The 26,326-nt window shown below is 34.4% G+C and overlaps 1 protein-coding gene across 3 annotated transcripts in view; it reads right to left on the reverse strand.

Moving 5' to 3' along the window:
• The window catches only part of LOC132703023 (ATP-binding cassette sub-family G member 8), a 62,642-nt gene that overhangs the window by 11,290 nt on the left and 25,026 nt on the right, over positions 1–26,326 (reverse strand). Inside the window, exons 2-8 of one of the 3 annotated variants that reach the window (XM_060672035.1) lie at positions 16,031–16,205; positions 15,088–15,219; positions 10,748–10,891; positions 8,230–8,383; positions 4,456–4,691; positions 1,953–2,100; positions 1,020–1,321 (exon numbers count right to left, since the gene is read on the reverse strand). In XM_060672035.1, coding sequence (XP_060528018.1) covers positions 1,020–1,321; positions 1,953–2,100; positions 4,456–4,691; positions 8,230–8,383; positions 10,748–10,891; positions 15,088–15,219; positions 16,031–16,173 — 1,259 coding nt within the window. In that variant the 5' untranslated portion in view covers positions 16,174–16,205. Of the gene's footprint in view, positions 1–1,019; positions 1,322–1,952; positions 2,101–4,455; positions 4,695–8,229; positions 8,384–10,747; positions 10,892–15,087; positions 15,220–16,030; positions 16,206–26,326 lie in introns of all 3 variants that reach the window. The other 2 variants (XM_060672034.1, XM_060672033.1) reach the window with 2 other exon arrangements.

The raw sequence follows: 26,326 nt of genomic DNA on the forward strand, positions 1-26,326 counted from the left end.
CTCCAATGGTAGCGCTGCTGGCAATAAACAAACATGGTTGAAAGAAAGATTAATTCGTTCTATCTGTGTAAGCATTAGACTGGACAAAAAACAACTGTTTTGTTTTATAAAAATTATATTGATAAAATCATTCCGAATGACAATGTTCGGCTGGATCGATAACCTGCAAAACTTATTTAACTTAAGGTTGAAAGGTAACCAACAATACCGTTTTTGTACTCCCGTCTGTAAAATACCTAATTACCCACCGATCTAGCGTGCGGGAAGCGTCACTTTACCACGTCAGTTTCGTTTCCCATGAATCCGAGCCACTTCGGACATTTTCGGAGATATTTCCCACACTTTGACGTGGGTATATTATGCAAGAAGTGCGGTAAACGGCATTTGACTCACGAGTTTTTAATAAAAGAGTGAGTTAAAAAGTTTACCGAACGTGTTGTATACTATACGTTTTCTACGACCGTCGTACATGACCATCAGCGTGGGAAATATCTCCGAAAACATCCGATTGCTCCCAAATCCATGCGGTAAAATCCCGGAAATGTCCGAAGTGGCTCGGATTCGTGGGAAACGAAACTGACGTGGTAAAGTGACGCTTCCCGCACGCTAGATCGGTGGGTAATTATGTATTTTACAGACGGGAGTAGAAAAAATATATTATTACTATTTTACTATTGCTATTATTTAGACTGAGATATTTCTCATGATATAATATACGGGTATAAGTTTTTAGGCATTTTTTGCACTCAATTCTCATAGTTCACAAAATTTTCTTAGGTTACTTGTTAATAAAAAAAGGGTATTTTTAAACAAGAAAGAGGTCGTTTGCAGTGATCTGATTTCAATGAGATGCCTTAACCGGCACGCCAATACTACTATTTGAAAGTCGAACTATTTCTGATGATATGCATGTATTTAATTACGCGATTCACACTATAACTTATAATAAATAAAATCACCTCCCGAATTTTAACCACGTTGTTAAAAAAAAATCGTATCGTGTGCAGAACAACCGTTACCTCATCATCTGCACTGCTGTCATGTCTTTGCACAAATGGGGGTTGCTCTGAGCGTAGGCCACCCTCGACCTCAACGCGTCGCATCTGAGCCTCTGACCGTTGAGCAAGACGTCACCTTGAGTAAGTCGTTTCCTACCAGCCACGAGGTCCAAAATGGCCGTGCCCTCCTCTTCGGACGTTGACATCACTGCCAAGACGTCACCACCGCGTGCTTCGAACGAGATCTCGCTGAGGAGGAGGTGGTGTCGCGATTTGAGGCACGACGGCGTCGACGATGAAGGCCACATGCTCGCGCCATTGACCTGTTGATGAAAACGGCGGCCATGACGGTACACTTGCTGTTTTAAAAAATGATCCGCTAGTAAATAGAATAGATATGAAGTAGGTTCTTCTTCTTCTTAAGTTTCTTGGCTTCTGCAAATTGCGAGCTCATTAGGTGTGAAGCAGCTTGTCTGGCCTGAGCCATACTAACTTCATTTTGATTGCATTTTGAGTTTACAAACTCATTGCGTTATTCCAAAATTCTTCATCCATTCTTCAAGCCGCTAGATAGTTAGTAACAGACATACCAGCAGAGGTTATAGACTCTTCATATTCACGGGCAACTGAGGAATGACTCGGACATTGAGGAGTTGTCTCGGATAGGAAATTCAGATAGGATCGATTATATTTGGAAAATATATCTATTAGTACGAGGGCAGCGCCAAAATTTCCCGGCCTGAATATGAAAGAAACAAAGTAGAGTAACAATTTTTTATTATTTAAAAAAAAAAAATCCCTTTAAAAAAATATTCTTTTGGTTTGTCTGCAAAATGAGCTAAACAGCCTCTTGTAATTGAATTTCGTCGTTAAACTGCGGTCCACGTAAGTCCTGTTTCAAATATCCAAACAAATAATTAATTAATTAAGCTGCTGATAGGCAACTGTGGTTACCTGCAAGTGGGGGTACATAAAACTCGGCGTAACGTCCTCTTCCGCCCCCAGGTAGTCATTCCTAATTACAGAGGGCGCTTTTCTGGACACTGGCATCGATAACTGGCTCTCCGCTTTCGACACCGGCCTGCTAATACGGCTGATCACACTGAAAAAGTTCAAGTTTTGCAGACTTACAAATTGTTACGGTTATTTGCCTCGGTTGATGAATAGATTATTGCTAAGTCGACTCAAATTAATTGTTAATTCGTGGGCCAAAATTGTTTATTAATATTGTTATATTGTAAATCAACTTCAAATACGTGTGTTGCTTGTTACTGTTGCTCCAAGGATACTTGAATACAGAACTTGATCAAACCATAAACTAATATAAAAAACTTTTATAACACTTTTATAAAATTCCTTTGTTTTACACCCGCTTTACTTATTTCCTTTGCTTGCATTTGAAAAATCATTCGGGCACAAAAACACTAATTTTGAAAGAAAAACTACATATATGTGTATTTACAATTTTACCTACTTCACAAATGTTCACTGCTACCTAAGTTATCCAATTCTAAGGAATCCAAAAAAAATTCTATTTTCGACGACTCCCAATCTAAATCTTCTAATTTATCGTCATCAAGACTGTATTCATAAGAATTCAATAAATCTTGAACTTCAGGCGGCAGCAGTTTTATTTTCAATTTTGATTTTCTTGTTTTAAGGGACAACGAAGATATGAAAGGGTCTGAGGTATCCATTGCTCGATGAAATATAGCGGTCAAGTTATTAATTCTGCTGCTTTTTCTGGCATGAAACTCCCTATATATCATTGTATATCTCATTTCTAGACTTCGAAGCTCCCTCACCGAAGAAACCTATCAACACAACAACACAACACGTGGTTTTCAATGATTTGTTTACTATGTACAATAATTTTGTGAATTGTGGAAATCGCGGATATGTTCCATGAAAATAGGCCAGTCTCGAAGCAGTACGCCTCGAACTTAGATAAGTTTATTGGAAGCTGTCAATTGAGTGCGATAAAAATAATCCAGCACCGAAATATCAAACTGTAAGAAACACCTGTTATCTCTGCAAATTCTTGAGCATTGGCTTTCCTGGTCGTGTTGCCGTCTTTGGAGACCAAAACGATTATAGAGGAAAACATATTTTTATGGAAGCAAAAATGACCAAAAAAAATTTTTCTAACATTTTTAAAAAATACTTGGTAAAATTGGATTTAAATATGGACACAGACCTTTTACTTCTCTGGCAAATTTGAAATTGATATCTGGAAATTTAGGACACTTAACACATTTCTCATTTAGCACAGAATATCGGGAACACCTTGTACAAAAGTTGTTGCTGTCTAGGAGGGCTATATCGCAATATAAAAGAAAGTGAGATCTGAATCGTAGTCTTTCAGTTATTGTTAACCAATTTTCAATAATAGGAAGACCCATTTTTCAGTTTTTTTGAATTTGCGACGCACCCTGTATATTACTGAAAAATTGTCAAGAATAAAAGTTTATGCGTCTTCTGGTTCAAGAATTTTTTCGGTCTCCTAAACGGTTTTTGAAAAATGATGGTTTTTGTAGACCCTTGCACACCCGATTTTTTATTTTTTTAGAATACTTCCCGACCCCTCAGCCCCCCACTTTCAATAGGTTCTGTCAATGGTCAAAGCTGCATATATATGCCAAATATGAAGTCGATTGCTTCAAATTTCGGACACTTATCGTGTTTCAAAAAATAACTTTTTTTTTTCGACGGTGATCATTTCTGTACCAACGGTGATCGCATAGGACTTACCGTTACCGAGATATAAAATTTTTATACGAGCGTAGGTACATTCGAAAAATTCGATTTCATCGATTTTTGAAAGTAACAATTTTTTTTCACAGTCTCTTCTAAAAATTTTCATAACCTTACCTGAGTTTGTAATCTCCATTGCAAAAAAATCTAGGTTATCACTATCACCAAACATCGCAGTCGTAACACGAATGAAGCTTTCATTAAAACAAGCAAAAACTTGACTATCAAAGTCAAAGCCAACTTCGTGATATCGCCGCACAGCCGCCGATGCATTATTTATCTAAACTTTCGTAGTTTGTAATGCCCTTACATTTTGTTGTCATTGTGTCACCAGCCATAAGTTCACTTTCCAGAATTGACTTTTAGACATTTTGGCCAAAATTAGCATACTATATACTAATGTGCATGGGTAGGTAAGAATGAATTAAACCTCTCCGATGCTTATACGGCTTTAATTTTATGTATATTGACGTACGTAAGTGTAATTTTTAATTATCATCGACAATACAAAATTAAAATTTCAAATTAGTACGTTTAAGTCGTTCGACTTTAGTGTATATGATTCAAATTACGTATCAAATTTATAATTAATCATTAATTATACCGAAGCAATTAAACTTCCTCTAAGTACTTCATAAAAATAATTAAATTAGCGCTTTGCATAACGGTCAGTATATGTATGTGGTCTGTGCCCAAAGTATACCTGTGATCTACGACGTCGTGTTGGGCCACGTGGTGTCCGAACTCTGCCACGCTGTTTCTTCGAGGGTCCCTCAGATGAGGTGGTATTCCCGCCGGATGGTAAGGTCTGTTGTATTCGGCGGCCAGAAGGTTAGCCTCCGATATACTCTTGTTTCGGTTCCATTGGGTGGGTGTGGGTCTGATGCCCCCTTGGTGCATCGCCGCCAGCGGTAGATGAGCGTGAGGAGGTTCCTGTAGCTGCTACGAAAAAATATTCACTCTTTATAACTTCAACTACTTACTGATGAAGTAAAAATAAGTAAAATTATATCCTTTACAAAGCGCGCCAGACTATTTCTTAAACCATATAAAGAAAAAACCTACGATTCACTATGAGTATAGCATTCAAGAATTCATACATCACACAAGACGTCTCTTTTTCAAAGAACCTTTTGCAGCAAAAATGATAAATTTTATAATTAAAAGCATTATCACTGTTAATTTAAAAAAAAAAGACAAATATTTAGAAATCAAGAAAAATGAAAGTGATTTTCGAGTAGGTTTAGTTTGAAGCCTATTTTTATTTTTTTATATACACGTGCGTGCATTTTTTTTGCTACAGTTATGTTATTAGCCATGTGAAATAATAATTTACAAATTTATTATTTATAGTATTTATTGTATTGTTAATTAAATATTGCAGAATTGTAGAAAATGCAAAATCAAATGTTATTTTTAAAGTGAAGCGGTTTGTGTTGAGGTTTCCACATGACGAGACAGACTCAAAATATAAGCAAAAGAATACTCCCAATTGTGAGGTTTTTACTGTCATTAAATTATCTTATAATTTTTAGTGAGCTGATAAAAATTCCTTGTTAAAAAACTAAAAATTAACATTTAATTTTTCACCTTTATTTTCTCCTAATAAAAAACGACATTTTAGGTCATCAACTTATTGTCTTTAACATAAATTAGATTCTTCCAAGGAGGTAGATTCTTACGAACAATAATAATAACAACATAGTCACAATAAATAAAAGATTTCCAAATATCCGTCACAACTTGCCAGCAAGACTAATTTTCTGGTTGATGACGTACAACGGATTTTGCTTTGGACGAAGTCTTGACAGATTTATTTCACTTCGACTGGTCAAAATAAAACGATATCAATACATATAACTAATACATACAAACGTATAAAGTGTAAAAATAGTATATTATGCGAGAAGTGCGGTAAACGGCATCTGACTCTCGAGTTTATTTGACACGAGCGGAGCGAGTGACTTAAAAAGTTTACGGAACGTGTTGCTCCGCTGGGCTCCGCTCGTGTCGAATAAATTCGCGAGTCAAATGCCTAATCTACTTGCGTCTGTAAAATGCCTAATTACACACCAATCTAGTGTGCGGGAAGCGTCACTTTACCACGTCAATTTCGTTTCCCAAGGATCCGAGCCACTTCGGTCACTTGCGCAATTTCCCCGCACGAGTTTGGGAGCAATGGGTTTTTTTCTGAGATTTTACCGCACGGTTTGAATTTTGACGTTTGTCAGTTAATGTATCCGTGTTGTTTTGCAAAAATGTACCCAAAAACTAATACACAGAAAAATGTTATGCGATATATCAAACAATTTAAATACTACGTGCTATAGGCTACAATTAAAATCTAGTTGAATAGTCGGTGACTAAAGTGACATTTATAATTTAAGCTTCCCACAGAAATTTTAAATACCGTTCACAACAACTTTGGTGGTTTTTACGGTTGTTATGTTAATATCTTGCCAAGACAAATTGTACGATTTTCAAATAACCATGTCTCATCAGTACCCATAAAACAAAATTGATCTTAACAGCTCTATCCTTGGATGATTTTTCTTCCAATTACAGTCTTTTTCTTTAAATAAACTGATCAATGGTCAATTATAAAAGTTAAATAATCAACATAACGTTTTAAAATTGTGTTTATTCCGTTGTTTATATCACATATCCAATTGTACATCTCTCTCTGTCTAACGTACAGAGTTAAAAAGCGACAATAGCGGAACCGATCGGAACGATAAACGAATAGGTTTAATGGCAACCAGTAATTTTATTACATTTCAGTTGACGTAAAAATACAATAAAATTTTTTTATTAAATCAAATCTTTGTACTACAATAAAATCAACTAAACTTCACTTGGCTTTGAAATGTTAAACCCATATTCACTTTTTTTGAAATCGAGCATTTTTAGAACTAATTTAAAGGAAAATGCTTTATTACAATATTTGGTCTAGTCTAGTTTTTTAAAAAAATTGAAACCTAAATAGCTATCTAAACCTATTTTTTTTGTTAATATCTTTTTTCTACTCCCGTCTGTAAAATACCTAATTACACACCGATCTAGCGTGCGGGAAGCGTCACTTTACCACGTCAGTTTGGCCATTTCCGGGATTTTACCGCACGGATTTGGGAGCAATCGGATGTTTTCGGAGATATTGCCCGCGTTTTGAATTTTGACGCTTGTCAATTCTGACGGTCATGTCAGTGAATGTATTCGTGTTGTTTTGCGAAAATGTATCCAAAGACTAACGGTCGCAGAAAAAGTTGCATAATATACTATTTTAAAACATGTCACTTTTGATCGGTAAAGGCGAAGTTTAAAAACTTTCGTAAGTTAATTTATTTATTATTTACCTATTCGCTGGATCACAATTTGCTAAAACGCATTAATAAAAAATGTGCTCATATGTTGCAGGACTTTAATGGTGACACTGTATAAGAGAAATACGCAAGAACAATGGAGACAATCCTCAGCAAGCAAGTGACCTTAGCATTTTATAAGCATTTTATAAGGTCAACTAAGATATAGGTAAGCTTTGTCTTCCGCATTTACTAATCCCATAAAATTAATGAACTAATGGCTTCTCGGTCAGCGATTCGCTTAATTTTTTAACGGGCGTGGCCTAGAATGACGACCGACCGACGACAACCAACAATAAGGCGAACCGTCGGCAACAAAAGAATCGCTAAAAATCGACAGGAACTGGCCAATCATTATTCCGAACAAGTCTTGCGTAATGGATTGTTATCCGATTCATTTAACATTGCAGGTGGTTGCATAGTATGGTCATGCGTTGGCGACTTTACCATAAATACTGTTCGCTATTATTTGTGAGTCGGTCGCACACAATTAACGTCGAACCAATCATAATTATATGAGAAATTTTACGGGACGCTACGATATCACGCCATCGACGAGAATGTGAGGTTAGAGATTTGAGAAGCTCATAAAAGAAATGTAAAAACTTTGAGGTCGATAAATAAACAATTAATTAAAACGTATGAAATGCAATTGAATAATTAAAAAATAATAAATTTTAATAGTTCTCTTAGTTTTTAAGATAATCGGTGATTTTTAAATTTTCTAATCTGGTATATCTATATACCAAAATATACGAAGAGGTAAAAAAAGATTCTATTTTCATTTTTCAAAGAATGTTCCCCAGGCTGCTGTAATGCTTTTTACAGTACTTCTGGATTCCTCCTGCGCCGGTTTTTGCTTAGTCGAAATTGCTGACGTTTCGTCAATAATCCTGATGGCTTCTTCAGAGCGTGACTGCAGCAGTTTACGTTGTAATCTTGTAAATTTGTAATTCGAAAATAAAGTTATTTTTAAAAAATCGACAACCACTGTCTTTAATTTCACAAAAAAGCCGCAAGCTGCGTTGAAAACCGCAACCCCTTTAAAAACAACTGTATATAGAAAATACCCAAAAGAATTTTTTTTAAAGCGTAACAGAGTCGGGGGCGTGGCTTACCCCGTGATGGTACGAAGGATGAGCGCTCTGCATCCGGAAGTCGGGATCCGAACGATACTTCCGGTTTTGTTTGTATTGATTGGTGGTTTCATTGTCGCTGCTGTCGTAACCTGATGATCCCTCGCGTGGACCCCTGCTCATCAATTTTTGACTGCTGAAACATAATTTTTTTTTATATCTGGCAGTCCTAAAAAGCAATAAGAAAATTTGATTACGGACGCAAAGCGTATTTTAAAAAAATATGGTTTGGTTGGTTAAAAACAAATTTTAATGTAATTCATTCTCCCGAATAGGAAGTTACTACTGAGTGGTGAACAACGGTCAAGGTATGTCCAGAAATCAAAATGTATGTAAACCTAAGAAGAAGCACAATGGCTTATTTACAGATACAGGTTAAAATACACAGCTTCAATTTCCTGAAAGATGTGACACTTTGCAAGCAAAAATATCGAGCACGCCACTGAAGCGCCCAAACTAAAGCGCAGATCTGATCCAGTGACGTTAATTTGTTAGGCGCTAATCTGCATATAAGCGAGGTTTTTTGCGACGCAATCGCCTGTGGCTTTTAAAACAATGCGCCAACGCCTATCCAATTAATCACGAGGAGTGCGTAAGGGTAATCGGTTCTGCCTCAAATTTGGTAATCTCCACTTTTACTTTTAACGACCGGACAGTAATCGGGTTTTCTTGTGTCGAAATAATTACGATAATACTGTCCACGCATTGTTCTAAATTAGCTGAAGCGGACACGTTTACCGCGGACAAAACGAGCTCTTAAAACGAGTCATTAGGAGTCACGATCTACGTGGCTTGTTAGCGGTGCTGACTAATTGGCTTTTATTTATTTCTATTGTTTCGCGTGACGAGGATTAATCCTTAATTGGTTCGAGTTTCTGCCGATTCTGATAAAACTATCATGTCCGAATGGTCCGCCGATTAGACGAACTTTCCCCGTTATACTGGGTGTTTGGGAAAGTGCGTACGCGTACCGTAGCAATGTGGAAGCAGAACCCAAACTAGCATAAAACTCTAAGAAATGTCTTTTTCCATTTTTTCTATTTACTTTGTCCACAATCTTCCCGTTTTCGAAATCAGTATCGTAAAAGTTTTGGCGTTAATAATTTTAATCCAACTGTTTTGTCCATACGTTGGCTTGAACAACACCCTGTATAATTCTGTTGAGACCCAGGATATAATTTTTCAGTTACTTTTAAAATAATGGTAATAACATACGAGTATTATAAAGCTATTCGAAGTTATGGAGAATTAAATATTTTTTGAAATATTTACGCACTTGCCGCGTTGCCAAGTCAACTTGAAACAGACGACAACATTGTAAATTCAATAGAACACCTTGCTGGTTTTGCGCAAAATTCTGAGCGACCTTTGTTAAAATTTCCCCATCTTTTTCCATTACTTAGGATTTTTTTTGGCAGAAAAATACGGATTAATGGTAGATATTTAATTCAAAAACAAAAAATGAATTGGCAACACTGCAGGCTGATTCACAGTGCACTTGCTTATGGGATATGATACTCGTTTGCAGTGCAATTGCTAGAGTTTGTTAATTGTCTGTTTTGTTTAGCGTAAAAAACAAGTTGCTATTATATTTGTAGAAACTAAATATGCAGAAACATCAAAAAATTTTCATAAGTTAATGAAAAATTGGGCATTTGCGCTTATTAAACTAAGATTTTTGGAGCAGGTATTTAAAATGAACTTTTGATCTTATAATAATGGATTAATTATAATTTCATTAATGATTAATAAAAAATCTAGGTGCTTTTAAGATAATCTGTGAATTTTACGGAAAATTGTTTATTTAAATAATTTTGATATAAATCACTGTATTTTTCTGTAATATTCTATATATATATATATATATATATATATATATATATATATATATATATATATATATATATATATATATATATATATATATATATATATATATATATATATATATATATATATATATATATATATATATATATATATATATATATATATATATATATATATATATATAGAGTGTTCGAAGTGTTTTCGGAGCGCGAGCATTGAAGATGCCAAGTGAGATTTTGGCGAAACGTCTGCAGGATTCCAGTCGGATGCAAGATTTGCAGGATTCCAGTCGGATGCAGGATTCCAGTCGGAGTTCAACGAGCGAACGGATGATATCCCGGAATATAGTGTCACTTAAATAATGAATTAAATTTGGAAATGGTTTTCGAATAAATTAATTGAAAGTCCAGTACTAGCCAAATATATATATATATATATATATATATATATATATATATATATATATATATATATATATATATATATATATATATTTGGCTAGTACTGGACTTTCAATTAATTTATTCGAAAACCATTTCCAAATTTAATTCATTATTTAAGTCACTTTCGAGTTAAGCAAAGATATCGATTAATAACACTAGTCTTATTAAAAAGGTAACGACCGCTGAGCGAGACAAATTAAACCAGTATATATAAACCTTTCGCTCACCGCGTTTGAGGTCTGCTCGACGAGTTCCTCGCGAAGTGCTGAGGAGTCCCCCGACCAGATCTGGTGGAACCGTTGTGGTTCGGAGGAAACACCCTGGGCAAGCCGAACTTTAGGTAGGTGTACATGTTAGAACCCAAGGCGGACCTGAAGAAATAATAAATCAATCAGACGGTGAAGTTACTACAACAAAAACAAACAACACTAACTAACAACTAAAATGGGAAAAGAATTTTGCGACCTATTACTTCATTTTATTTGGTACAACGTGTAATCTGTGTCACAATAATATAGCGAGAGTCATAACACTGTATCTTCCTTCCTTTCTCTTAAAAAAAAAATCATTTACTGCCATGTAGTTTTGAATTTCCAACTTTGTATTGATTGATCCTGGAACGTAGTTGACCAATGTGATAAATCGTGTCGTTGGACAAAACTTTCCAAACACTAACACATGCGCTAACATGCCCGGTTAAGAAAACAGATTTCTACTCTTTTCTATTTAGGTTTCTTCATTAGTAAGCCGTTCCCTCAGATGAACCCAAATCTCTACACTTCCTTCTTTTTCAAATGGAATTTATTTCCACAAAAGTCAAAGGTCAAAGTCTTCTATTAAGTAAAGCATTATAAGCAGTCTTGCGATTTTACCAATGCTTTTTCTTTATCGAAACATTCCAGAAACGAATGGATTTGGGTAAACGGACCGGAGACTGTCATAAAACATGAAGGCTAGTCTTTTTGAAGACTAATTCAAGCAAATCTTATTCAAGAAAATGCGAAAAAATAAATAAGGAGCAATTTTATAAAGATATACAGAAAAGGGATGGAAATTTGAATAGACCTCTTTGTACAAAATTTGTTGTCGACAGAATCGCTTCAAAATGAAATAGAACGGTACATAGAATTAATATTATTATTTTTTTTCCATTTCATTAATATGTTTACGAAAAACCTACGCACACAACTCGATACACATCAGGCGCAAAAATTATTGGTTATCGACTCTCTTCAATACACTTCGGTATAACTTTCCAAAGATAGTGAGCCGAAAACAATCCCACACTTACGACGGTTGTCTTTCCTTACAACACAGATTTACCATTTTTCCAAAAATCTGTCAATATCTCCGGCCAATGTCAAAATCCTCTTTGAGATACCAGAAGTTTACATATGCGGCAAAGAATACATCCTAGATACCGGAGGTGTCATCAATATGGGCATCAGTCACCCTAGACAATGTTCATACCCTTCCTGTACCTCCTCCCCCCTCAAACAATTTATATAAGCAGGTATAGAGTAAAATGCGAGAGTTTAATTGAAAGTTCTGAAGGACACAAGTTGTGCAAATAGTATTCTGAAGTCCGATTCTTCACATATACACATACAGGAACCCGAGTTTATAAGGACAGAAGTAGAACATACATTGAGATTTATGATCAGGTCCTGGAGGTATACTGTTAGAACTATTAAAGGCGTCTCCCTCCTGTACCTCCTCCCCCCTCAAACAATTTACATAAGCAGGTATAGAGTAAAATGCGAGAGTTTAATTGAAAGCTCTGAAGGACACAAGTTGTGCAAATAGTATTCTGAAATCCGATTCTTCACATATACACATACAGGAACCAGAGTTTATAAGAACAGAAGTAGAACATGCATTGAGATTTATGATCAGGTCCTGAAGGTATACTGTTAGAACTATTAAAGGGGTCTCCCTCCTGTACCTCCTCCCTCCTCAAACAATTTACATAAGCAGGTATAGAGTAAAATGCGAGAGTTTAATTGAAAGCTCTGAAGGACACAAGTTGTGCAAATAGTATTCTGAAGTCCGATTCTTCACATATACACATACAGGAACCAGAGTTTATAAGGACAGAAGTAGAACATACATTGAGATTTATGATCAGGTCCCGGAGGTATACTGTTAGAACTATTAAAGGCGTCTCCCTCCTGTACCTCCTCCCCCCTCAAACAATTTATATAAGCAGGTATAGAGTAAAATGCGAGAGTTTAATTGAAAGCTCTGAAGGACACAAGTTGTGCAAATAGTATTCTGAAGTCCGATTCTTCACATATACACATACAGGAACCAGAGTTTATAAGGACAGAAGTAGAACATACATTGAGATTTATGATCAGGTCCTGGAGGTATACTGTTAGAACTATTAAAGGCGTCTCCCTCCTGTACCTCCTCCCTCCTCAAACAATTTACATAAGCAGGTATAGAGTAAAATGCGAGAGTTTAATTGAAAGCTCTGAAGGACACAAGTTGTGCAAATAGTATTCTGAAGTCCGATTCTTCACATATACACATACAGAAACCAGAGTTTATAAGAACAGAAGTAGAACATGCATTGAGATTTATGATCAGGTCCTGAAGGTATACTGTTAGAACTATTAAAGGGGTCTCCCTCCTGTACCTCCTCCCTCCTCAAACAATTTACATAAGCAGGTATAGAGTAAAATGCGAGAGTTTAATTGAAAGCTCTGAAGGACACAAGTTGTGCAAATAGTATTCTGAAGTCCGATTCTTCACATATACACATACAGGAACCAGAGTTTATAAGGACAGAAGTAGAACATACATTGAGATTTATGATCAGGTCCCGGAGGTATACTGTTAGAACTATTAAAGGCGTCTCCCTCCTGTACCTCCTCCCCCCTCAAACAATTTATATAAGCAGGTATAGAGTAAAATGCGAGAGTTTAATTGAAAGCTCTGAAGGTCATAAGTTGTGCAAATAGTATTCTGAAGTCCGATTCTTCACATATACACATACAGGAACCAGAGTTTATAAGGACAGAAGTAGAACATACATTGAGATTTACGATCAGGTCCTGGAGGTATACTGTTAGGACTATTAAAGGCGTCTCCCTCAGCTGTCATAGGTAAGCTCAAATCTATATTTACTACATAACTGAAAGGGGATATTAGCTCCATTCATAAGAAAAGAAAGAAAAATTTATGCGAAAACTACAGGGGGATAAGTGTAACATCTTCTATTGGCAGACTGTATGGACGTTTATTGAAAAATCGTATAACATTTTCTGCCTAAAACAACTAGCCCAAAAAACTATAGCTTGCTCAGCCTTATATTTATAGACCTCAAGAAGGCATATTATATAGGGCCGATAAATAAGTTGTGGGATGCTTTGAAAGGAAAAGAAGTACCAGTGATGTATATAAACACGGTGAAACAGTTCTATTATAATACGAAAAGCTTAGTAAAAATTGGAAAAGAAACTTCTCAAGAATTTTTGGTGAATAAAGGCCTGAGACATAGATAAGACCTTAAAGGGGGTGGAAACGAAAATGCAATAAATTGGGTGTAATGGTGAACAGTGAGTCTATCTACAGGCTGTTATTTGCAGATGATCAAGTAATATTAGCAGAAGATGAGGACGATATAAACAATATGTTTAGGAAACCTGTAGAAGAATACAAGAAATGGGGTTTCGAAATCAATATGGAGAAACCACAGTACATGGCTATTGGAATAAACGGACAAGATTTACACACTGATGTGGGAACTATTAAACATTCAAACCAGTATAAGTACTTAGGAGTGACTATAACATCGGTCGTACAAAACAAAATTATTAAAGGGAAATAAAGGGATTTTTTTCCTTTGTGCAAAATACAATTAGGTATTCGTTAGAGGTCTGGAAAATGTGAAAGGCTATGAAATAAAAGGTAGCTCCAACAGACGTATTGGAGCTGGTGACAAAATTAAAAATGACGAAATTTTGAACAGAATGAATGTAGAAAAGAGACTATTAGATACTATTGAAGAAAAACAACTAATGTGGATTGGACATATGAGTCGCACGAGTGAAGACAGAATACCCAAAAAAAATTATGAATGGATGCCACCACAAAAAAGGAGAAGAGGCAGACCACAGGAATTGCAAAAAAGAAGAAGTCTCACAGAGGATATTATGACGTATAACCGAATCATAATTAATATATTGAAAGTGTTATTTTTTGGGTAATTCCAGATCTTCAGAAAATCATATAAATACCAACAACACATTTTTAATCGATTAATCAGTAACTTTTTTTTTAAATTAAATACTTTTTTAATAAATAATTAAAATTATTATAGGTATATAACATTATAAATAGGGGAGAGTTTGGCACGACGGCCAGAAGCTTCGCCAAAATTTGGGTAAATTTACTTAAAATTAGTCAGAAATAAATCGACTTGATGGTTAAAAGCCACAAAAAATAATAAAAAGCTTAAGTGGGCAGCCTTGCTCCACACTTCGCAACTGTTTTTCGAATCTTTTAAGATTTATTGGCTTTGTACTGAATGTCATCGATTAAAATTTACAGTTACACTTACTTGGGACCGTATCTGGGATGAGACAAGATCGATTGCACTGTGGTATCCCTCAGCTGAAAGTTGCCGTAGGGTAAAGGACTCTTGTCGGTGGATCCCAAGGCGCTATCGGTGAAGTCAGAGTTCAAATTTTGCCTGTTGGGAAAATAATAAGGCTTGAGATCGAAAAGGTATGCCGTGGGAACGCGCAGAAGTGTCGCAATCTGACTTCCTCCGGGTTAATTTAAGTCGACGCAATCGATATTACTAATTAATAATTACTATGCAAATTAGGGGAGTCGGTTTTCGTTGAAAGATTACGTAAAAACTGCTGAGAAATAATTTCCTTCGTTTTCATCGTAACTTATAAATTAGATGGACTGTACCGGTGGTCCCAGTAGGGACAACTAAGTAGGGAATTCGGGGAGCAGAGAAAAATTATTTAAATTTTTTATAACTTTTATAAGTAGTGTCGGAAGGTTTTCTTAAATAAATGTCCGTATCTCCAAGAAAGGTTAACGCATTTTATTAAAGTATGAGTGACGCGATTGAGATTGTTTACGTTGCCACCCGATGGCGTTTTCTTACTTAGAAGTTGCAGTAAAATCCTTGCAGACTATTAATTTTAGAGTAAAATATATGAATTATTATTCATATATTGCATAAAAAACATTGAAAAATCTAGTTTCAAAATTTTATAAATTTTAATAAAAAAAGTAACAGTTTGAACGGAATTACCAATTTATTTACACTCCTACCACTTTTTTTGCGGAAATACAGTAAACAAGAACATTGAAACTTGTCTCAGCTTTAATATTAGAAATTTTTGTATAAACCGAGTTCCCAAATTCAAAACAATAATTACGCCCCTGGTAGCCATTTTAAAAACTCCAAAAATAATTGTCATGTTCTCTTGGGCGATATACTTTATAATATTTTTTTCACGCGGTGTATTTCACTGACTGACCTATAGATGGACCAGGCGTGCAAATCTTCCGATGTGGTGCCAGAAAACGCCCTCGAATCGGGATTTGAAGGTACCGAGTACTTTCGTTCCATTTCGAATCCTTGGGATCCGCCCCCTTGCGAAGGGGTGCGGCTTCGAACCATCTTCGTAGGTGCGACGCAGCGCTATCTGTCATCTGCAACAGAAAGTAGTGGTGATATACATTATGATAGATTTGATTAGTATCATATTTAATTTATTACGGCAAGACCATCTATTTAGTAACAAAATCGACCGAATAAGGCGAGCAAACAAGTTTAACTTGTAAAGGCAATTTTATTTTTTGACTAAAACTTACACCGGGTGTAAGGTGTACATAATACATAACAAGACATAACCAATTCTCAATCTTTTCTCCTCAGATCATAATAGTGGAACCCCAGCCACAGATATAACCGCAACATCATCGAAACTTCATAAGCAAAGAACAAAGACGGTCGTATCACTCTCTAGTCAGTCCTACCAACATAATACTTTTTACCACTAATTTTAAATGCATCAAAATGTATTAAATCATTTGCCAGCAATACAATGTTTTATGGACACAAAAATAAGAGTATTATTAGGAAATTATTTCACACTGGAGCAGCGTGGTGGCCATTTTGGAAGTTGTGGGAGTATTCGCTTGTAAATTATAGCCGGAGCGACCTACATTTTTAAAATAGATGAAATTAACGGTTAAAACGTATAATGACTAAATATTTGGTTCAGATCCTCAGCGAAGACAATGAAAATTAACCGTCATAATTAGGTTTATAATTATGGTAATTTAGTAATAAAGTCTTCGTGACGCTCGAACAAAGGGTTGTGCGTGAATTTTAATTAAAATTGCAAATCTGAGAAAAGGTAGGAAACGATTTTCATCTATTTGGCTATATTTCCTTAGGTTTATTAATCTGAATTGTTTGATGCGATGTGAAATTCATTTAATTTTTTTTTACAGCAAACATAAAGTGTACATGGCGGGTCAAAAAGTATGCGTTGATACCTAGTTGTTTTTTTAAAGGGAACACCATTATTTTAAATTCATTTTCGAATTCTATATCAAATTTCACTCATACCTCTGTTACTTTTGACGAGCAAAAGAATAAAAACAAAAAATTAATTTTAAAATGAACAATTAAGAAAAATTCTTAAATTGTTAAAGCTATTTTGAGGTTGATCCTTGTAATTCGAAGGTTCGACAGAATTAGTCAAATATGAAAAATAGAATATTTCTCCATTCTGAAGTTCTGTATGCAAAAATACTGCGGAGAAAATCAATACTTCAATCGCTGTGATATGCAAAATCTTAATATACAATTTAAGGAGACCTTCAATCCGCATGCAACTGAAATTTTTAAATGCCCCTTCTGATAGAATGTAATTTAATATTTGAATAATCCACCAAATAAAATAAAAAACCTCGAACAATTTAATAAAAACTTTAGTTCAGATAGATATAGAAATACTAATCTTTAATAGACTGAATCTCGCCTTTTAGTCGAAATGTTAACTTGTTATATTTTACCTATAATTCAAATGAGGAACTTTATAATTATTATTATTACTTCCGTCATAAAATTTTATTTTTTGTTGAATAAAGAACTACAACTCAAAAAGCAGTTTGAAATTTGTTTGAAACAAAATATCCAGATACGCAGTGAGTAAAATTTATAGAAACAAGGTATAAAAAAGATTATTTTAGTAGGTGTTGAAAATACCGACCATTAACTTCGTTATAATATGCTAGTCGGTTTAACAATCCTGCCATACCGTTACTCAGAATATTTTCATTAATTTGCCTTATTTTCTAAAATTCCAAAAAAGGAGCAAGAGAAAATTATGATGGAGTTGTGACAGACTTTGATATTGTATATCTAATGTAACTTTTTAATGGGCAAAATAACCTGAACCTCCTTTAACAATGTAAGTTTTGAAATTATTTTGAAACACATATCTTTTTTTGCTAAATCTACTCGTACATCTAAAATGGCGAAAGCGCAAGGCAATTACAAAAAATCTTGGCTTAATATAAAGTCTTGCTTCTCCTTTTTTATTAAGTATTACGTCCGTCCTTTCTTTTGATAACATAATGCCAATTGAACGTTCTTAATTTTCACTTAAAAGAATTAGTATCTAAAAATATTTAAAAATAGACACTTTGATTATGAGTTTCTTTAGGCATAACCGGCCCCACCATTGATTGTATGTATGTACTAATTGTTTACTAGTTGTGAACTAGTTGTATACAGAGTACAGAACTAATGCATTCGTTGAGTGACGTATGACTTGACCATCAGAACTATTTCAAAATTTACCGATCGCTCCCAAATCGTGACTAAAGTATACTTCATTTCAAAGTCTTGGTTTGGTCTTGGTTTTTGATTACAAACACGTCCGTTGGACAAAACGCCTGGAAAGGAAGTTTAAAGTGTAAAAATAACGATGTGTTTTCAGTTATAACAGAATGAACTTGGTACAAATATTATGAAAGTAAATATATAAATACATAAATAAATACGGAATCATCATTATTAACTTTTATAACAATATTATTTTATATGCAAATGTAAGAATCCTCAATTTTTAAAATGTGCTGTATTGCATGGTCTAGCTGTCATTGTCCCTTACCTGTGCATAAATCAATGGTTGTTGGGTTTCTTTAGTAATAATAGGCATGAAGATCGTAATTATTTTTTGAGAGATGATAGGGAATGCGGTATACTTTAAGACACACTATACATGAATATAACAAAACAAGTGGACGGTGTCTACACGGACTTTTCGAAGGCGTTTGACAGAGTCAGTCATGAGCATCTTCGTAAGTTTCGGGCTATGAGACTGGGTGGTACTCTGGTTGAATTTTGTCACTGTTTTTAACAGAGCGTACACAGCAGATCCGAATCAACAATTATATTGCAGCGAAATTGTGGTGCGTTCGGGTGTGCCTCAGGGTTCACGCATAGGTCCAGTTTTCTTTTATTTGTTTATAAGAGATCTGAGTGATGTGGTTCTTTATTCTGAACATCTTGCCTTTGCAGATGATTTTAAATTTTACAAAACACATTTATGGATGCTCAGAGCGACCTTAATAATGTCAGTTCGTGGTGCAGAGAAAATGGTCTGGATGTAAAAGTGTTTTAGTATTACTTTTTCTCGCTTAACTAACACTTTTCAAAATAGATATATTATTAACAATACAACGATAGAGTGTGTCACCACACCTTGGAGTCATCCGTGACAGTAAACTGACCTTTTTGGATCAGCTGGAGGACATTGCTAACAAGGGCATGAGAGGTCTGAGTTTTATTACCCGTAATAGTACACTGCTCTCATCCGACTGTTTTAAAACCCTTTGTTGCTCCTTAGTGAGATCTACACTGGAGTATGCCTCAGTAGTGTGGTCTCCACATTACAGATGTCACATTGATAGATTGGAGACTGTTCAGAGGGCATTTCTGAGGACCCTAGCATATAGAGCGGGTATAAATATCTACAATAACTTTCACATTAATTATGTTCTGGTATGTCAGCCTTTTGGGATAGATGGTCTGGAAATTAAAAGAACCTACTCCGATATCTTGACGTTTTATAAAATTGTGAACGGTGGATATAAGTGTCCGGCTGTCCTCCAGTCCATTGATTTTAACATATATGAAAGAAATCAGAGCTCCCCAATGTTTTGTATTCCATTTCATCACGCCAACTATGGCTATTTTTCTCCTTGAACTCGAACCTTGAGGTTACTTAACCTTGTCGCTCTTGATCCCTTTGCTGGCGGTCTTCAACTAGGTGATACTGTTTGTTTACTGTTTCTTACTATTTTTGTGTTTTTATATGTTTTATATGGTTATTTAAAAAGCTTGTTATCTAAGTTGTTATCTAAATTATTGTTTTGTCATTTATATTGTTACTTTTCCTTTGTAAATTAGCTCAGCCGTTGAAATAAATAAATAAATATAAAAATGCTTTGTTTTTAAAATACTTTTTAACAAAAATCTTAGGAATCCTTCAGCCTTTATTGCGATTGGACACAGCTTAAGTAAAATATATTGACTCCGGTGGCGCCAATTTGGTTCGAATCCAGTTGCAAAATCGCAAAAATCAATTGGTATTCAACACTAACTGTGCTTAAAATTTGGAAAACATTTTGAGCGAACAAGAGATTTTCTAGTCAACATCGAGGAGGCGGAGTTTCATCAGATATAACGAAGTAAACGGCCCTTGGAACAAAGTTCCGTTGATTTCGGACGGCCTCTCAAAATATACCGCCCGTTGCCGTGTCCACGTACCTTTTTATACGTCAAACACGAGACGTACAACAGCATAACGCGCCTAATATGTTTCGAGCAGGTCTCACATAACACTTTTATTGTTAGAACCGTACGGTATCAAGTTAAAGGTCTTTTGTTGGTTATCGCGTCGTGTAGAAGTCATTCCAGCAGGTGCTGAACGTTGGCAATAGTTGGCCAGCTTTTTAGTAACGATTAATTATTACTAAACGGTATAATAAAATGGAGGACTCTCTAGGCGTAATAAGATACACCGGTGTTGGTAATGATATAAAACTTAACGTCGGGGCATATGCTTCGTTCGACATTCGGAATAACGGAAAATTTGAATCGAAAGCTCAAGGTCGATGGCAGTTTTACACTCATCGGGGAAAATGGTATTTTTTTCTACGCAAAACGCGTCATTTTAAGATGTCATCTACATTAGCTACGGTGGCGACCCACTTCGGACATTTCCGGTACTTTAGTCACGGCTTTAGTCACAGTTGTTTTGGGGTTTGCTCATTCTGTATCGTCATCCAGTATTTGTGCTGTTTTGCAACATGAAGATACTTTTTTTTCAATCACTCATACTGCATTAATTAGAAACCTTACCATAACCCACAATATAATAAATAAAAAAAAACTTTATGATAATATATCACACAAATTACTTAGTTATTTCCCTGCAAAAGTTAAAATGAACTTTGAAAGTGCAAAAGGGACATTCTGTTATTGGCAAATCTGACGATATGTATTAAGCAATCTAACCGATGTAAGGGACTCTTTTGAAGGGATACTCCCCTTTGCAAATGAGATAGCGATGGGACAAAATGGTAAAAAATTGCAATTGAGAGCTGTAGGGTATTTTTTTGACGTGAAGGAAACAAATGCATTTGTGGAATTGTGAATTCAAAACTCATATTTTTATAAAAATGGTCGGACAAAATATCAAGTATGGAAAGGTAATTTTAATCTCTTTTCAATAATTTATAAATATACAGGGTGTATCATATAAAAAAAACGATTTTTCCGTTGATAACTGAAATTTTCTATAAAATGAAAGTTTGAGAGGTATCAATAGAAAAAGTGACTTTTGAAAGGAAACACCTTCAAATTCTCTGTGGTTTCTCTATGGTTTTTTATGAAAAGATATCGCTATCAGTTTTATTACATTTAGTTTAGAATGCCTAGTTTTCCTTTAAAAGTGTAAAATTCAGTTCACCATGCACGTAATAATTATCAGGTATAAAGTTTCTGGCTGGAATAAAACGAAACAATAGGTTTAAACTAAATCAAAAGTCGTGACTGCGAAAAACTTTTGTATTTTTTCAATTTATGTTCAATTAATTAACTGATAATTAGTTCTGTAGATTGCGCCATTCTTGTGCTTTTGCTTGAATTCATAATTTAGCAGTAGTATCTACCTTTACAAATGTTTACTTGATGTTTATTCAGATGAAGGAAATCCATAAAAAACGGACAGTTGTACTTTAACAAAATTTTGAAAATATTAAATAAAATCTGGGAGAAAAAAGTGGCTTTTGATTTTTAATAAGCTTAGAAATAATGGTCCCGGAGAGAGCTGCTATTTTTGATGACCCATGGTACTAAAAAAGATAAACTTTTTTCCTCAGTAGCAAAGTAGTAATTACTCATAATGATTAACAGCCGAGCACTTTTGGGCAGACTATTTTTTTTCTAATATCAATGAAAGGAAGCACTATTTTCCACATGTTCGCAAGGGAAGCTTATATATATACAAAATAAATGTGAAAAGTGTTTAAAATTAATAATAAATTTTTGGTAAATAAATTTACTAACTTTTTTGTCTTGTGCAATTTTTGCATAATACTTTCCGTTTGAAAATAAGAAAATAAAATGTAAAACAATACATAGCGGGATAAAAAATTTATTAAATAAAAAAATCGGATGGGCTACTGTTACTTCTTAATTGTTTTCTTATTATTACGTTATTTGACATTGCTCAGTTAGGTTGAATTCAAAATACGACTCCTTTAATCAAAAAATTATTATCTAATTATTTAATTTTTCAATAATGAAAGTTTTAGTTCAAGGTGAATTGCAGTATTGCAGAAAGAGCAGATATGCATTTTATGCATGGGCGTGCACATCCTTGCTATAAAAATTATTTTTTTATTTTGCGTGTTTTGCTTATTTGTTGCGTTCTTATTTGAGTTACATCGTTTTTAAATTGGTTTCAAAATTTAATTGCGTAGCTTTAGGAGAGAAATGAATTAGACAAATAAGTTTCGTTGTTTATAAACTAGCACAAAGACTAAATACCATCAATATGAAATAAACCAACCAAAAAAATCTCAGCTTTCATTCTATGGTGACCTAAAAATGACAGCTGACTCCCGGGCTATAAGAGACGAACGCAAACCATCTTCCACGTACTTAAAGAAGTAAACAAATGGGTCCTTTAAACGTTGTAATAAATTTAATTTAAAACACTACAAACTTATAATAATAAAGATAAACATGTTTTCAGCCTCTCATCTGTCGCTAATATTGATGGACCGTAAAAATGATTTTAGTGGCCTATAAAATTCGACTTTCTTATTTCAGTATACGTAACACACTCCTTTTCAAAATGTCCACAAAATTCCAATAAGATGTTAAATTTACTACCTTAAACAGGTTTTATCATAAAACAAGGACTAGCAAGTTCTTACGTTTCTCTTTAACCGTACTTAGTTATCCATTTAGCCCGTATAGTTCACTATCAACAAAACTGAACAATTTTACTTCACTGGAAGTCATTAACAATTTTTTCCACTCAATGAGCGCTATTAACTAGACCATAACAATGTCGAATGGTCGGTTCTGTTACCCAATGACTAATGATTGTTTTCAAATCTTCCGGTCAAATCAATGACGTTGATTTTTTTTATTTTCATAAACCGACGTCCGCCGGCTACTCACACCTGAGGTGTTCAACTCTGCGGTTGATTTTTGGTCAAAGACCTTGGCGTGCCACAAGTTGAACCAGCGTCTTTCGTGTGAATTGGAAATTTAGTTAAATTTAAATGTCGCGGTCTGATATGATTCGCTTATATTTCGTAATATAAAATGGAATCAGAGCTTATTACCAAATAATCGTCTACAAGTCTCCTATTTTATGTTTAATTTTTGCTAATTGATTTTTTAAATTCCTTTTCGCAATAAAAGAAAGAATTAAATGCGTCAATTTCACGACCACATTAGTGCATAAGAAAAAAAATGGTAATTTTTTTTAAAATACACGCTGAATTGTCAAAGGAACTAAAAAAACAGTAACTAAATTAAAACCATTTAAAGTAAAACTGAACCAATGCTTGCTAAGCACTAATAGAGAAAAAATTGAATCGATGTAGTAGGAAGTATTTGTCCAAACCTGACATAGACTAAATAACACGATACCTTTATTTCATTCCTAATTTGGACTACCCCGAACTTGACAAGTTAAATAATACAAGTTATACATTAATTCTATACATTTTTCATTATTTGTGATAATTAATTTGTGGGAACTATCATGAAACTAAACTACTGACAAGGTGTACCTTTTGTGGGTAACCGTTCACAAGTTTTTAGCTTTTTTACTTAATTTTACTTTACTTTATTTACTTTTTGACTTAATCTCAACAAACGAATTTTCTGGAAAAAGAATGTATGCACCGATATGACTTTTTCATGACACTAGATCGTCGAACAACCCAGTGAAAACCGCATCTCGATATCTTCACCCTAACCTAAAATATCAATAACGCTTAAAAAAAGTTTCATTTTGGGAAACATTTCCACTTAACGCTTTGTTAGTCATTATCCCGAACTAACCAAATCAAACGTTAATTTATTATTTATTTTTGTAACTTTTTTAAGGACACCAAGTTACCCAGTAGCTGATATTCCAAAGCTTTTTTAAAATTACCACTTACCACTTATTTTTTGCTGGCGACTAACTTATTTTTATTACATGTTGATATTTTTAATTAATGAAATGTGGAAAACCATTTGAAAAATGATTAAAACATCCTTTTTGTCAGAAATAATTCATTTTTAATTATCAAGATTGCCATGAACACAAATTTGGTTTTTATCTGACCAAACGCTATGCATATTGTTATTCAATGCTTGTCAAAGTATCTTCGTTGTGTTCAGTTAGCAATAAAGAGTAAATTATTAGTTTTGGTTAGTTGACTTAAACTATTTACTAGGATATAAAAAATTGCTACTTGAGCAAACCAAAGGTATTGTAAAAAAAGTAAAAAATAAAATCAACAATTTATTTTGATTTTAAATATCATTTGTCATCCAAAATAATGAGTTAGAGATGTATTTGGTATATTCTGGACATCTAAGGACATCAATAAGCCATAACAAGTCCTAATGAGTTCTTTTTTAAGTGAACCGCCAGTCATCCATGTCCTCCATTTGATTAAAACTTTTCAGGCCACGCTGTTGATAAAATTCGAACCCATCGAATATAACCTTAACTGAATTTCCGCGGTATTTTAGAAAGTGCATCGATGTATCCGTTTGATTGCGAAATATTCGACACGTATTGTCTAAGCTCGATCCACGCGCGCCTATGCATTAATGCTGATCAATTGTTTAAACAAACCACCGAACCTACGAAGCCCGATGATTATTTTACGCAATGCAAGTTTCTCAGTACCAACTTTGAGTTTGTAAATACCATACACAGAGTGTTGCTTAATGTTAGGTAGAAAATTTATTAATCTCTTTTACGCAGTAACTAAATTATTTTTTTTTTAAATAAATTCCGTAGTTCCGAATTTAGTAATAATTTGTCTATACCGCTTCGTATGCCATCATGTGATGTTGAAGCTCTGTTTAATGGCGATTTGTAAGCACTTAACACATATTGTCATATTTGGAATTTCATGTTAAAATTGACGTTTGCAGATATCTCTGTCGATTTCTTCAACTTGTTATATATTGGGAGTTGATTTCCTTTTATAAAAAGTAGTGGCGTGTGTCAATATTCGAAAATACCCCGCAGCATCAATGTTTCACCAAATCTAAAACGCTCCATTACGTTACGTTTCCAATAAAAATTTCAAGTTTCTGCAAATATTCGTTATGGTGCATCTCAGGCAAGATCTACTTAATGTTGGTCCTGCGAAGGTCTGCGGTTAAGGTACTGTAAAATTCAAAGCAATAAATGCACTATATTTTTGGTCGTATTATAATCGTTCCGTAACAAAATTATGTGGTGTGACGTAAAATGGTAAAATTGGCAACAATGCATATTAACATTTTTAAGCATATTGACTTTTACATATAGTTTTACTAGCATAAACGGGATTGAATAAAAAATTAGAAATTCAAATAAATTAGTCTTCCTTTTTTATTTTATTGCGATTTTACGCAGACAAGTTGATCATCGGTATCGTCTGCTTCGGCGGAGAAAACCAGATCGCAAGTAAGTCATCTCGCATCGAATTTGTAGCCAATTAGCTCGAAATCCATTTATGCGGTGTCTGATGCGCGAAACTGTCGTCTACTGTTAACCGCAAAGCCGTTATCATTTCACGTATCGGGAGCGTTATTCCGGAGCAACCGAGGAGGATTCTTCATTTTAATAAGTTTTCGAACCGATAACCTAGATTTCTAAAGAAAAATGCCCCGGCGTGTGTAAATACGGGTTTTACGGATCGACTGCCGAAGAATGGTTTCCAAATTCTTCGAGGTCATTTTCGATACCAATTTAAATCGTATAATTCGGTATAAGCCGGATCCCACCGATTTTCCCGCAATTTGTATTGTTTCTATAGATAGATAGATAGATCATTTATTCACAAAACCCATTACGATGGATACGCATTTTCTTCATTTATGAAGACAGTTGCTCGACTTGCGACTTATTTCTCAAAAATAAAACTAAATCATATCATTTTTCAAAGAAACTCAGTTTTTCTGTAAAATTGCTGAGATGTATCTTTTAAATAATAATACATATGGTATGCCATTT

Source organism: Cylas formicarius, unplaced genomic scaffold (assembly GCF_029955315.1).
Source record: "Cylas formicarius isolate icCylForm1 unplaced genomic scaffold, icCylForm1.1 PGA_scaffold_6__28_contigs__length_40554024, whole genome shotgun sequence".
Classification (NCBI taxonomy): Eukaryota; Metazoa; Arthropoda; class Insecta; order Coleoptera; family Brentidae; genus Cylas; species Cylas formicarius.